Below are 13,455 nucleotides of genomic sequence, written 5' to 3'. Positions count from 1 at the left end.
AAATCTGTGGCATTCTAGCTATGGGAATGCCAAGGTTCCAGGAGCCTAAGTTTCCTTGAAACTCTGCCTCAGGACTGCTTCCAGGTTTCTAAACCTGTAATACAAGTCACTACTGGAGTGGATGTAGCAGGCAGGAACTGAAGCTGTGGCCATGGAGGAGTCCTGCTCACTGGTTTGTTCTCATGGCTTGTTCAGCATGCCTTCTTATACTATGTAGAATACCTGACCAGGGCTGATACCACACATAGTAAGCTGGGCCCTCCCACATCAGTTGTCAATCAAGAAAATGCCCTACTGACTTGCCTATAGGCAATCTGATGGAGGCATTTTCTCAGTTGAGGTTTCTCCTCCCAATGACACTAGCTTGTGTCAAACCAACAAAAAATGTAACCCGACAGGCAGGTTCTCCTATAGCCCAGACTGGTCTTAAACTTGTTATACAAACAAGTATCCTTATAATCTTAAAGTTCTAATCCTCCTGCTTTCCCCTCCCATGTTCTGGGCTGACAGGTGTATGCCTAGCTTATGAGTGCTGAGGCTTAGTGCATGCTGGGTAAGCATTCTACCAACCGACCTACATCCCCAGCCCCAACGATTCCTTTCCAAATAAATAGTCATGACTTGTGGATTGTGCATGAGGCTAAGCATCGATGATGGCTTAGTAGTTTGAGCGAGTTCCTATGTGATTCTTGGCAGCATTCCATCAAGTCAGGCTCCAAATGAGCATGCTGCCATGTGCCTGTAATCCCAGCACTCAGGTGTTTGAGGCTCGAAGGTTTGAGGCCAACCTGGGCTACTTAGTGAAAAGGCCCTGTATCAGAGAAGAGAAGGCAGGTGGAGGGAGGGAGAGATGGAGGCGGTTATGGAGCAAATAAAAATGAGTGAATGCGAACTGGCTCAGTAGAGAGCAGTAGTGCAGAAACTTCTCAAACAGGTTTTGATGGAGACTGCACTAAAGTGCTAATCTTGTTGATTGCTCGGGCCGCAAGGTTTAAGGAGCCAAGCATCGACTCCAGGGGGCTTCAGCTTTATTGGCTTACAAGGCTTTTTTTTTTTGAAGACCTGTAAAAAGTTCCAATACTATTATCACTGTGCAAAAATAGTCAGCAGTATCTGATTCTAGTGGTGGTGACCGAGAAGGAGTTTTAAGAGCCTGCTGGCTCAGTGCCGCTGGTCTTTCACGCGGTTCTCTGCTCTTCTTCCCCTCCCTCATTCATTCACGTGCTTCGCCCTAGCTTCAGAGGGCCCGCACCGTATGTCTTTTTCCTGTTACTTGGGGTATCCCTGCTAACACATGAGCATGATCTTGTCTCCTTCCTCGGTCACATTTCAGCACCCTGGGTCTTGTTCCTGTAGACGTCTGCCATCTATGCTTTTATCCTCTCACCCATTGATACAGTGCCCACCCTTCCCCTTCCCTTTCCTTTCCCTCCCTTTCCCTCTCTTTCCCTTCCCTTCCTTCCCCTTCCCTTCTTCTTTTCTTCCCCTCCCCCTCCTCTCTCCTCCCTTTCCCTTCTTTTCCTTTCCCTCCCCTTCACTTCCCTTCCTTCCCCCCCCATTCTCTCCTTTCCATTCCCCTTCCTTCTTTTCCTTCCCCTTCCCTTCCCTCTCCCTCTCTTTTCTTTCCTGTTTTCTCTTTTGTGCCTAGGGTCATGTACATTACAAACATATGCTTTACCAGTGAGATACAGCCCACTGCAACATTGTGTTCCATTCCGACAATGGTGGAGTACAGTGCTCCTTAACTAGGGGTTTCCAGTTACTGGTCCCCACTGGTACAGAATCAATAAGTCGTTTGTAAGGATTTTTGTTACATTTATTTACTTATTTTGTGAACATGCCTATATGTGTATGCGTATGCACGTATGTGCATATGCACATGTAAGTGTGTGCACTAATGTCATGGCACTCAGGTGGAGGTCAGAAGACAACTTCCTGGAGTCTTGTCTTTTCTACCATGTAAGTTTCAGGGAGCAAACTCAGGGCACCACGCTTGGTGACAGGTGTTCTTATCTGTGGAGCCATCTCACTTGCTCCTCTGTAAGAAATTAGTGGTGCCCTTCAAAAAGATGTGTGAATACGTAATCTTACCATCTAGAGAATGACCTTACACGCTATGTTTCAGTGTCTGACTGTGACTGTGTTAACAGCAAGTAGGTTTTATAAGTGAGTCATGTACTTGCGTTCATCAGATACTAGATGATGCTGTCACATATGAATTGTACAAGTGTGGCTTTTGCAGCAGACCAAGAGATGAAATCGCAGGAGTTGGACCATCATTCCTTGTTGGTAATAAGGATGTGCTCAACTCAAAAGCCCCTACGGTACAGTCAGAGGCGCCGCCCGCACCGCTGCAGAGAAAACCTTTCAGGAAAGTCACACCACTTATCGTCACACAGATGCTGTGAATTTCATGATTTCTGTTTTTCTTTATAAACCTGTGGTATTTTTAACTATGACACGCTATAAGGAAAAATAGTCACTCTGCATTTTAATTAAGGAAAACTTGACAAGTGTTTAACTTGAACAGATCCCGTTCAAAGCCTGTTGCAGGCTCTGACTTCACTCTGCAGCCTGGGCAATCTCCCTTCCCGCTCTGCACTTCAGTTTGCTTATGAAGTGGAGCAGGCCCTATCATGGTCCCTGCCAAGGAACCTGTGCTTCCGACATCCCAGGAAGCAACGATAGTTAATAGCATTGTTCAGTGCCTTGGGCTGCACTCTGGATACTCCTTTTGTTTTGGAATCGCGTAGAACTAACAACGTCTCTTGTGGTAAATCCTCCAGATATGGAAAGCCAGGCTGTAATGCAGAAACCTGTGACTACTTCCTTAGCTACCGGATGATAGGCGCTGACGTGGAGTTTGAGCTGAGTGCAGACACGGATGGTTGGGTCGCGGTTGGATTCTCTTCGGACAAAAAGATGGTAAGGTGCACGTTTCTTTGCGTCATTGTTCTTCTTTAGATTTCAGAAGCAAATGAGTTAATTGAAGAAGTAGAAACATTGTGTTAGTCACAGCTCTCTAATTGCAAAGTTTAAAACATTCAGAGACTCAGGGTGGTGGTGTCACATACCTTTAATCCCAGCACTCGGGAGGCAGAGATGGGTGGAGCCCTGAAAAAAAAACTGACAATAATAACAACAGAACAACAACAACAAAATCAGAGGCTGGAGAGATGGCTCAGCAGGTAGGACCAGGGTTTGGTTTCCAGCACGCACATCAAATGGCTCCCAACTGCCTGCAACTCTAGTTCTAGGGGTTCTGATACCCTCTGTCCTCTGTGGGCTTATGCCCATGATGTGCGCAGTACGTATAAACTCTATAAACTCATGCATGAAGACACACAAAATAAGTAAATCTTTTTGTTTGTTTGTTTTTTAATTCAAGCAAGCTTTAGTAGGAAGATTGGATTGAAAGAAATATTGAACACAGGGCATCCATCGTGTGTTACATGTAGCGATCAGCTCTGTCCACATCATGCTGCAAACTACATGTCTTATGCCAATTGTTGTGTCTCTTGCTCCCATGTGTGTGCATTAACTGGGGTTCAGCTTGTTTTTGGTGGGCTCATCTGGGCTTGCTGTATGTAGTCCATGCGTTGGGTTTGACTTCCTGTGTGTGCGTCTGGAAGGGGCAGCTACCCAGAACTGTTACACACACACACACACACACACACACACACACACATGCGCGCGCACGCGCATGCACATGTACACGCACACTCACACGCACACGCACTCACGAGTCAGGCAAATCTCCAGTGGACATCAGCTAGGTGTCCTCTACCTCAGTCCATTCTGATAGTCTATATGGAGAGAGTGTCAGATGTCACAAAGTGAGTGTTTAGTTCAAGACTGCTCGATTGTAGATTCCAAAGGCCAAGTCCAAGGTTGTGATCTGATGAACTGGCTATACTGGCTACCCTCTTAAGTTTTATTAATTTACCAGAACTTGGGTAAAACTTACATTTGCCTACTGGGTTAATCGGCATCCCATCACTATTAACTCATTTTTTAAAAGCCTCCAAGAGCAGAGGATGTAGCTCAGTGAGAAAGAAGGTGGGAGGGAGGAGGAGCCTGAGTCCCGATATCTGCTTCCAACTCTATCTGCCGAGTATCTAACTTCTATTGGATTCCATCCCTTACATCTCCCACTATTCCCAGAAGTGCCCTAGACAGGGAGCAACCTTTGCCACAAAGGCCTTTGGGAGATGCAGACCAAGGCACCACAGTGGCCGTAGTAAGGAGAGCTTACTTCTGGGGTGTTTCAAAAGCATCACTTGGGGATGGAGAGACTACTCAATGGTTCAGAGTGCTTGCTGCTCTTCCAGAGGACCTGAATTTGGTTCCCAGCACCTGTGTTGGATGGCTGATAACGTCCTTTAACTAGAGCATCAGGTGATCTGATGCCCTGCCTGGCCCTTCATGGTTATCTGCATGCACATGGCATCACACACACACACACACACACACACACACACACACACACACACGACAGTAATATATTAATCTTCTGAAACGAAGTCAGTGAAACCAGTACCCCAACATATGAGCTGCCCACACTGCACAGGGTGAAAGACTATCTTTCTATGGACTCTTAGAAAACAAAGACTGAAGTCCCCTAACTGTAAGCACCTCAGGATATGGAGTGACTGCTTTGGTTTTGTTGTTGGTGGTGGTGGTGCTGATGGTGGTGGTGGTGGTGGTGGTGGTGGTATGTGTGATGCAGCCATGGGGCCCAAAGATGGAGCTGCTCTTAAGATCAACTTGCTATTCTTCTGGTGGCCAGGGCCTGGGGATCTGTGGTGAGGGGTGTTGTAGTCAGAGCCCGGGCTCCATCCTGTGAATCACCCCAATAAAGGAGAAAGAAGGAAAGTAAGAAGCACATGGATTCAAGACTAGTGGAAGCTACACAGTGAGATCCTGGGTTCAAGACTAGTGGAGGCTACACAGTGAGATCCTGGGCTCAAGACTAGCAGAGGCTACACAGTGAGATCCTGGGCTCAAGACTAGCAGAGGCTACACAGTGAGATCCTGTTGGAAAATAGGCAAAGGAGGGATAAAAGCAGGGAGAGAAGGGAGGGAAGGTTGATTTGAGGGCTCAGATTACAGACCGACTGGGGAGCCTTTACAGTGGTACTGTAATATCTATGAAAGTAGAGGCCCTTCCTTTCCTCTCTCCTCTCTCCACTGAAGCGTGCATTAAATTAAAAAACAAAAACCTGACTTTGTATAGCAGGAGCGATGTGCATTCCCTTTTTAATAACCTTGAATTTTTATGGCACAGTTTTCAAATTAATTTCTTTTTTAATAGCATCTTTGGGTTCCTTTCTAAGTGACATGCCTCACAGGCTCCAGGAACTGCCTCCCCCATCATCCTTATCCTCCACGCAATGGTACAATCAGCTAATCTTTAATGTTTTTTAAAAATCGTTCTGAAAGAAAAATCAGACCTCCAGAGAGGCCACAGAGATAGCTCCCCAGACTTCCTTCCTTACCCCACCTCGCTATCTCTCTACCTTGTGCCAGATGCATCCTCCGATAGCTGCCTTATTATAGCAGTGTGCACCTGAAATGTATCATTTCTGACCATTTCCAATGTATGATTCAGTGGCATCAGTCACAATCTCTACCGTGAAGTCATCGCACAGTTTCCTATTCCAGAACTAGGAAACTCCAATAACAGTTTGCTGTCCACGTGTGGCTCTCTACTGATCCTGCCTCTGCTGCTACTATGTGTGACTAACATTTCCTGGAAACTTCAATGCTGCATCACAGATATCAGGATCCTTTTAACATTAAATATTTAAGAGGGTTCTCCTAAAAAACAAAGACCTTGTCTTTCATTATACAGTTTCCCCATCAAAATCAGAGAGTTTGAGATCCATAGCATAGTACTGTCAACTATATTATTTCCAACACAATTCTACCTAGAAATACCATTGCATCATGTAGTGGTCATGTGACTTTAGTCTTCTTCACTTTATAATAGCTCCTGGGCCTTTTAAATCAATGAATGGATTAGGTAATTGCTTTGGGAAGTTTTTCATGACTGAAGTTTTTGTTTGGCTTGGTTTGGTTTGGCTTGGTTTTTGGAGAGAGGCTTTCTCTGTGTAGCCTTGGCTGTCCTGAAACTCACTCTGTAGGCCAGGCTGGCCTCAAACGCAGAGATCCGCCTGCCTCTGCCTCCCAAGTGCTGGGATTAAAGGCGTGCGCCACCGCTGCTCGGCCTTGGCTGAAGTTTTGTTTTGTTAGAATGAGCTTCAAGGTGGAGTTGCCTGGTTGTTTGTCAGGCTACTGTGCGGGAATCCATGGGTGGTGACACATCCCCCAATGTCCCAGCGGGAAGGCCCCGAAATGTCGATCACTGTGATGCTGACTTCGTTCAGGTGTTTTAGACTTTTTTTTAAAAAGGATTTTTAAAATGCCGTGTGTCTAGTTGTTTATGTGGGAGGTATATATACCGTCCCGCACATGTGAAGGTCAGAGGACAACTTGCAGGAGTTGGTTTCCTTCTTCTACCAGGTGGATCCAGTGAACTTGTGTCATTCTGATTGGCAGCAAGTCATTCCTAATTACAGAGGTGATGGGATATATATTTCTGAGTGAAAAGTTTGCAAAAGACAAATCTTTGCCTCCCCTCTCCTCAACTTTCTTCTCGGCTAGGGTGGTGATGATGTCATGGCCTGCGTCCATGATGACAATGGCAGAGTCCGCATACAGCACTTCTATAATGTGGGCCAGTGGGCAAAGGAGGTTCAGAGAAATCCTGCCCGAGATGAAGAAGGAGTTTTCGAGAACAACCGTGTCACCTGCAGGTTTAAGCGTCCCGTGAATGTTCCCAGGGATGAAACGATTGTGGATCTGCACTTGAGTTGGTACTACCTGTTTGCTTGGGGTCCGGCCATTCAGGGTAAGCCTACATTTCAGCCTCTGTATTGAACACCAGTCTCCACAGTTCATGGTTACATGGAGTCCCACTGTGTGCAGTCCCACTGTGTGTGCATGAGAGCCACAAGCACTCCAAGTATTTTACATGGAAAAGAGAGTATGGGTCCTCCCTTCAGAAGGTTCTAAAGAACTTACCATGCAAGGAGACTCCTGACAGAGTGCACACATGCACAGCTAGAGCGTGTAATGCAGCATGGGATGAGCATGCACTTCATGAAGCAGTCATATGTCTGCTGTGGAGGGCAGATATTTCTATTTGCTCTTTACCCCATCCTGCAGAGGTCTAGATATCATTGCCCTCGTATTATAGAGTGTAAGAAACTCCCTTGTGGGCTGGTGAGATGGCTCAGTGGGTAAGAGCACCCGACTGCTCTTCCGAAGGTCCGGAGTTCAAATCCCAGCAACCACATGGTGGCTCATAACCATCTGTAACAAGATCTGACTCCCTCTTCTGGAGTGTCTGAAGACAGCTACAGTGTATATAGTAAATAAATAAATTAAAAAAAAAAAAAGAAACTCCCTTGTGGTAGACAACTAATTAATGGTAGAAATAAAACTCACTTCCGGATCTTTCACACTCAAAAGCCAGTGAACTCTTAACCACCATCCTTTTAGTAAGAAAATACTAAAGAGGAAAGAGCTTCTAGAGATTTCTCTAGAGCTTGACAGCAAATATTAATTCTCACTTTATGGCCATACTCATGGCCACAAGTCAACCACAATACCCTTGATTTTAGCCCATTAATCCTCAGATATTAAGGTGGATAGCAATACCCTAGCTATATCAGTGGATGATGTCACTCCCTCTGGCAAAGCTCTCTGGTAGTTTCCTATCAAAGATCCGAGGGCATCATAAGAGACCTTTAAGAGGTTGCTTAAATCAGGTCATCTTGTGAGCCTGGGCAACCCACTGGCCTTCCCCCTAGTGGCCTGACCAAGAGTGAAGGTGAGTTTGGTTTACAGTCCTGTATAGAGAGCTCATTCTCTCTCTGGCTACTAGGAATTTTACCTTTCTTCCTTGCTTTTTCTTTTTCTTTGAGCCAACTGCCTACTGTGTTGCACAAGCTAGAGCAATCAGTAGTGTATAGCACTGCTCCCAGATGACATCGGTCTTACTGTGTGCTCAGCAGCTTTTCATTGCTTCATCTGATCTGCTCCCCACCCCACCCCCCCCATTTCTTTCCATTGATTTAGAAAGTACATAATCTCCCCTTTGCCTTCTCTTCCCCTTCCCACCCATTGCCACCGGGGAAAAGCACTGAATACCAGTAGATTGGGGGTAGCTTTTCATTCGTTTGCTGGTTTCCCAGAGTCACCCCCACTGGATCTGCAATGGTACCTTCAAGCCCTTTTAGTGTCCTGGGAAATAAATGATATTTTAGCTTGGAGAGGTGAATTCATTTCAAACAGTAAGATTGGTATCTGAAGATTTGAGTGTTTAGTACCGGTCTGCCCCATGGTAGCTGTGTAGGCTGTTATCTAAATCCAAACTTCATTTCCTTATACCTAAAGAGGGGGTAATAATAATGCCTGCTTCACGCGGTTATTGACTAGTGGGTGAGGATAAGCGTGTGGAATTGCCTTAGAAAATGGAACAAGGCAGTACAGAAGTCCCATTCCATCGGTGGGAGATTTCACTGAGACTGCCAGTGTTTACATTTGCCCCATACATGATGTATAAATTAGAATTCAGTATGCGTTGTACAGTGATAGTACTAATAAAGCAATCATAAATAACAGGACACTGTAGTAAGTCATATAAAATGCCATCTTTTTCTCTTTTTAAAAATATCTTATTAGTCTGGAGAGATGGCTCAGTAGTTGAGGGCCCTGACTGCTCTTCCAGAGTCCGGGTTCAAATCCCAGCATCCTCAGCTCCCAACTGTCTGTAACTCCAAGAGCTAACACCTTAGGTCACGCGGACATGTAGGCAGGCAAAATACCAATGATGAAAATAAATAAACTAAATAAAAAAAAATCTTGGTCTCTCAAACTATGTTTTTGAACTGCAGTTGACTATGATCATTGAAAGCAGAAAGAAACCTTGGATAATGGGGACACTTAGATGTTTAGAGCGTCGTCGTCCTCTTAGGGTCTGACATCTGAGATTTGGAGGCATCCGTGTTCATCTGGGTATGCCTGATAAGCTCCCTCCGGGTTCTCCTCTCACTGTTTCCAGACAAAACAGACCCATTCCCACCCACATGCTGGCCGCTGCTTTTCTTGTTTCCTGAGAGTTCTAACATCTGTCAGTTCTATTCCTGTCTCATAGCGGCATAAACTTTGGGCTAGATCTTGAAGGAATAGAAATTCTCTTTCTCTCAAAAAAAAGCCATGAACTGGAGGTGCATGGCATAGCCTAAGAGGTCAGTCAAGGACCAGTGAGGAAAGTCCTTACGTGTGAACTGAGAGTGGACCGTGGGGCGGGCCCTCCCTGCCAGCGGGGAGGAACTGTGCACGCCCTCCCTGCCAGCGGGGAGGAACTGTGCAGGAGGAAGCCAGAGTGGACTCTCAGTCCACTGTGTCTGGCTGAGCTCTCAGAGAGAAAGGACTGTGCAAAGCCCACTCGGTGCAAACCAGACTGGTAGAGCAGACCTAGACATTCAGCTGCCCTGGAGACTGAGACAGAAGGATCGAAAAGTTCAAGGCTTGTTTGGGCTCCAGGGTGAGTTCAAGGCCAGCCTGACAAGCTTTTTGAGACCCTCTCTCAAAGTAAAAAGCAAAACTAAAAGAAAGTTGGCAAGCTGAAGCTATACAGCTCAGTGGTAGATGTTTGCTTAGCATGTTTGTGAACTGGGTTCAAACACTCCAAAAACCTTAATTGAGCTCCAATCCCGGGGAAACCTTTCCATTGAACTCTCATGCCTTCGTTTCCCTAACCCAGGCTTAATTTTTTTTTTCCAGGAAGTCAGACAAGACTTATCAACTTTACCTCAACAAGCATTTTTTTAAGCATTTCTTATTTTTAAAAAAAGATTTATTTTATGTATATGAGTACACTGTAGCTGTCTTCAGACACACCAGAAGAAGGCATCAGATCCCATTACACATGGCATGTGGTGGCACATGCCTCTGATCCCAGCAACGGGAAGGCAGAGGTGGTCGGATTTGAGTTCAAGTTCCAGGCTAGCCAGGGCTACACAGAAAAACCTTCTCTCAAAAGAATCACAGAAAGAAGAAGAAAGGAAGCACTCTTGGTTCAAGCGGTTCTCTTGCCTTAGTCTTGCTGGAATCCACAACCACAGATGTGCACCACAGTTCATAGCTTGGAAATCAATATCGGCTTCTTACAATTTCTCTTTATCATTTTACTTCTTTAGGGCTGAGGATTAAACCAGAGGCCCTCAGACTTGAGGCGCTCCCTCTGCCGCTGACCTGTGCAATCAATCCTTAAGGATTTTACACACACAGTCTCTTTCTTCAACTGGTGACCAGGTGGAGAAAAGTCCCATCTGAGGACTCGTTAGATTAGTTACTTTTTCCAAACTGTTCTTCTCTGATCTTCTTGAAATACCACTGACAACTGGCATGCCAGTCTTTTAGCTAGGAAAGTCCCTCCCTCTCCCCTGCTCTTTTCCTTTCTTTATTCTTTCCCTCATCCCTGTTCAGTCATGTGAGTGTACAGATGAGGTCAGAGTAAGATATCAAATGTCTTCCTTTATTACGCTCTGCCTAGTTTCCCTATTTCCTTCCTTCCTTCCTTCCTTCCTTCCTTCCTTCCTTCCTTTTTTCTTTCTTTTTTTGAGATGGGGTCTCTCTAAATGGTCCTGGCTATCTTGGAACTCACAACTCACTGTGGTTCACCTACCTTCCCAGTTCTAGGATTCAAGTGCCCGGCTTACCTTATATCTTGAGATAGTCTCTTAAAGAACTGGAAACTGGCCTCTTTGGCTATACTGGCCTGCTGGCCAATGAACTCTTAGACTCTCACCTGTCTTTGCTCCCCGGTGCTCAGGTTATGCATACATACGTCCATGCTTGGCTTTTTACATGGGTGTTGGGGATTCAAACTTAGGGCCTCGTGTCCTCGTGCTTGCAGAATAAACAGTCCTACCTACAGTGCTGCCTCCCTAGCCAAAGGCTGGCTCACTCATGATAGCCCACAGGCAATGACAGATGGCTTCCACGTATGTGGGAGTCAGGCGCTGTCCAGAGTTGCTGATCTGTATCTGCAAGATTTGGGGCTGCGGAGGTAGCTCAGGGAGAGAGCATTTGCTTAGTGTGCTTGGAGCCTTGGGTTTACCACTGCCCTAAAGATCTGAGGAGGCAGAATCAGTCATGCTTGCTGTTTGTATTAAAAACATCGCCCATCCTCTCTAAGGCTGGAGAGATTACACAGGTTAAGATCATACACTGCTATTGCAGAGAACACAAGTTCAGTTCCAAGTACCTGTATCAGGTCACACACACACACACACACACACACACACACACACACACACACACAGAGTTAAAAATAAAATGAAAATCTTTTTAAAAACTTAAATGTTTAAAAAATAAAAATACATCTTTTTCCATTTGAAATCGAGAAGTTTGAATTTATTAGAGACAAGTAGAAATCCATTCAGTTCATGCAAGTAAATATTAAAACTGGCTGCCACAGGACAGAGAGAACAGTAAGTTGTCTGATCTCGGGGCGACATCAATAAGAACTCTCTTTGGGTGTAAAGAGAAACGATTTCTGTGCTTTCCGTCATATGGGCAGTTGCAGAGAGGTCTGATGATGGCTCTGAACCTGAATCCAGATTTTATAAACATATGCATTTAGTGTTTGTCTCTGCCCTTTACGCTGTGCTGCTTTTGATGGGTCCTCCCCTACTTCTATGTTAAAGGCGCCATCACTCGTCATGACATAGACTCTCCGCCGGCTTCAGAGCGCGTTGTCAGTATTTACAAGTACGAAGATATTTTCATGCCGTCGGCTGCCTACCAGACCTTCTCCTCACCATTTTGTCTGCTTCTTATTGTCGCCCTGACCTTCTACCTGCTGATGGGAACCCCTTAACCACCGCCGCCAGCCACAGACTAGATGGAGTGAAAAACCTTCAGTATATATTTTTCAGTAACTGCTTGTATAATTTTTTTGCTTCTATGATCTAAAAACAAATCATGATTTCAACATTTTCAGGAGAAGAAAAAAAAAAGAGCAAGCTTCTCTCCTAGTCAGACAGGATTGTCAAGGCAACGCTACTTTTGGGAAGCACTTAAAACATTTGCAAACACTTCCAAATACGTTCTCTGTTTGAGCTTTACAATGTCTATGCATTGGCTTGGTAAAACTGTGAGGGCCATTAGACTGATTTAAACCCAGACAAAGGGTGCCTTTCGCTGACCCACGTGTCTCACAGCCTTGGCTAACATGATCAGATAACATACAGTAAAGTTGGGAAGGCTAGACATGGAAAGTAGAGCGCAGACCAGTCTCTGCTTTGAGCAGTCTCTACTTTCCTTTCAGTCTTGCCCAAGAGGGTCCCTTTGCATGTGGCCGTGGAGACCTTTACAGGATGTCTCGGTGTATCATCAACCTCGTGAGAACATTTCTGTGGTGCATAAATGCTTTTAGATAGTCACACGGTTGATGGGGAGTGTGGGAGAGATTCTAGTGATAAGCAAGTGGTTTGTATTTCTCTAAAATATCTTCTCAATTAGTGTGGAGTTATGGGAAAATGAATTTATATCGCTGTTAGGAAAGATTAAAAATGTGGATGTCCCCGAAGCTGTAAAATTATTTTAATGATGAAAATAGGAGAATTCTTAGTAGTTAGAATTTGTTCTCTTCTGCCACTGTATTATACCAAGTAAGGTGTTCATGGGTGGCTGTAGCCAATGGTGTTTTTCAAGTTAGCATACACTAAGTATAATTAAATATCCATTATAACAGATAAGTCATCTTAAAGAAAACGAGGCATTTTAATCATCTATCAATGTTTTTAAAGGCTGTAGACACCAGGAGCAAAAAACGGGGCAGGAGGCCTAAGGTAAATTTACCAAGAGTATATGTTTAAAATGTTCAATTCTATGTTTCCTTTTGTCAAAAGAGCCAGATACTCTTTTAGTCCAAATACCTATGCTAGCAGCCTGCCAAGAGGAGAGAGTGTAGCAGTGGGTGCTTACACTGCTAGGCCAGTCCCATCGTGGCATTCCAGAATTCTCTGATTTATTCCCATTGCTTCCGAGCTGGCTCCAGCTTTATAGGCGAGCAATAGCAGATTATAGTTTCTAAGGTCGTCTCCAAGATTCAGGTCAGCGATGAAAGTCTGCCTGTGGGCAAGTGTTCAGATTCTTCTGGGCTGGCGCCAAAACAAAGTAAGTATTGCTACTTTGTAACACCTCCCACACCCAGGTTTCAAGGTTCAAGTTGAAAGCCTCGCCTCCCTCCATTTATCTCTTCACTAAGCCCTCTGATCTTATTCAAGCTTGGCTCCAGCATGGCCCGTGCACCAGCCTCACAGCCGGGCCTGGTGGCGCAGGCCTTTAATCCCAGCACTCGGGAGACAGAGGCCA

At 45.2% G+C, this 13,455-nt stretch overlaps 1 protein-coding gene across 1 annotated transcript in view; it reads left to right on the top strand.

The window, feature by feature from the left end:
* The window catches only part of Frrs1l (ferric chelate reductase 1 like), a 26,423-nt gene extending 12,968 nt beyond the window's left edge, over positions 1-13,455 (top strand). The window contains 3 exon segments of the mRNA XM_021200943.2: positions 2,787-2,925; positions 6,667-6,913; positions 11,784-13,455. Coding sequence (XP_021056602.1) covers positions 2,787-2,925; positions 6,667-6,913; positions 11,784-11,956 — 559 coding nt within the window. The 3' untranslated portion in view covers positions 11,957-13,455.

This window comes from Mus pahari, chromosome 6 (genome assembly GCF_900095145.1).
Source record: "Mus pahari chromosome 6, PAHARI_EIJ_v1.1, whole genome shotgun sequence".
Taxonomy (NCBI): domain Eukaryota; kingdom Metazoa; phylum Chordata; class Mammalia; order Rodentia; family Muridae; genus Mus; species Mus pahari.
This window is presented reverse-complemented; position numbering and strand designations above follow the sequence as displayed.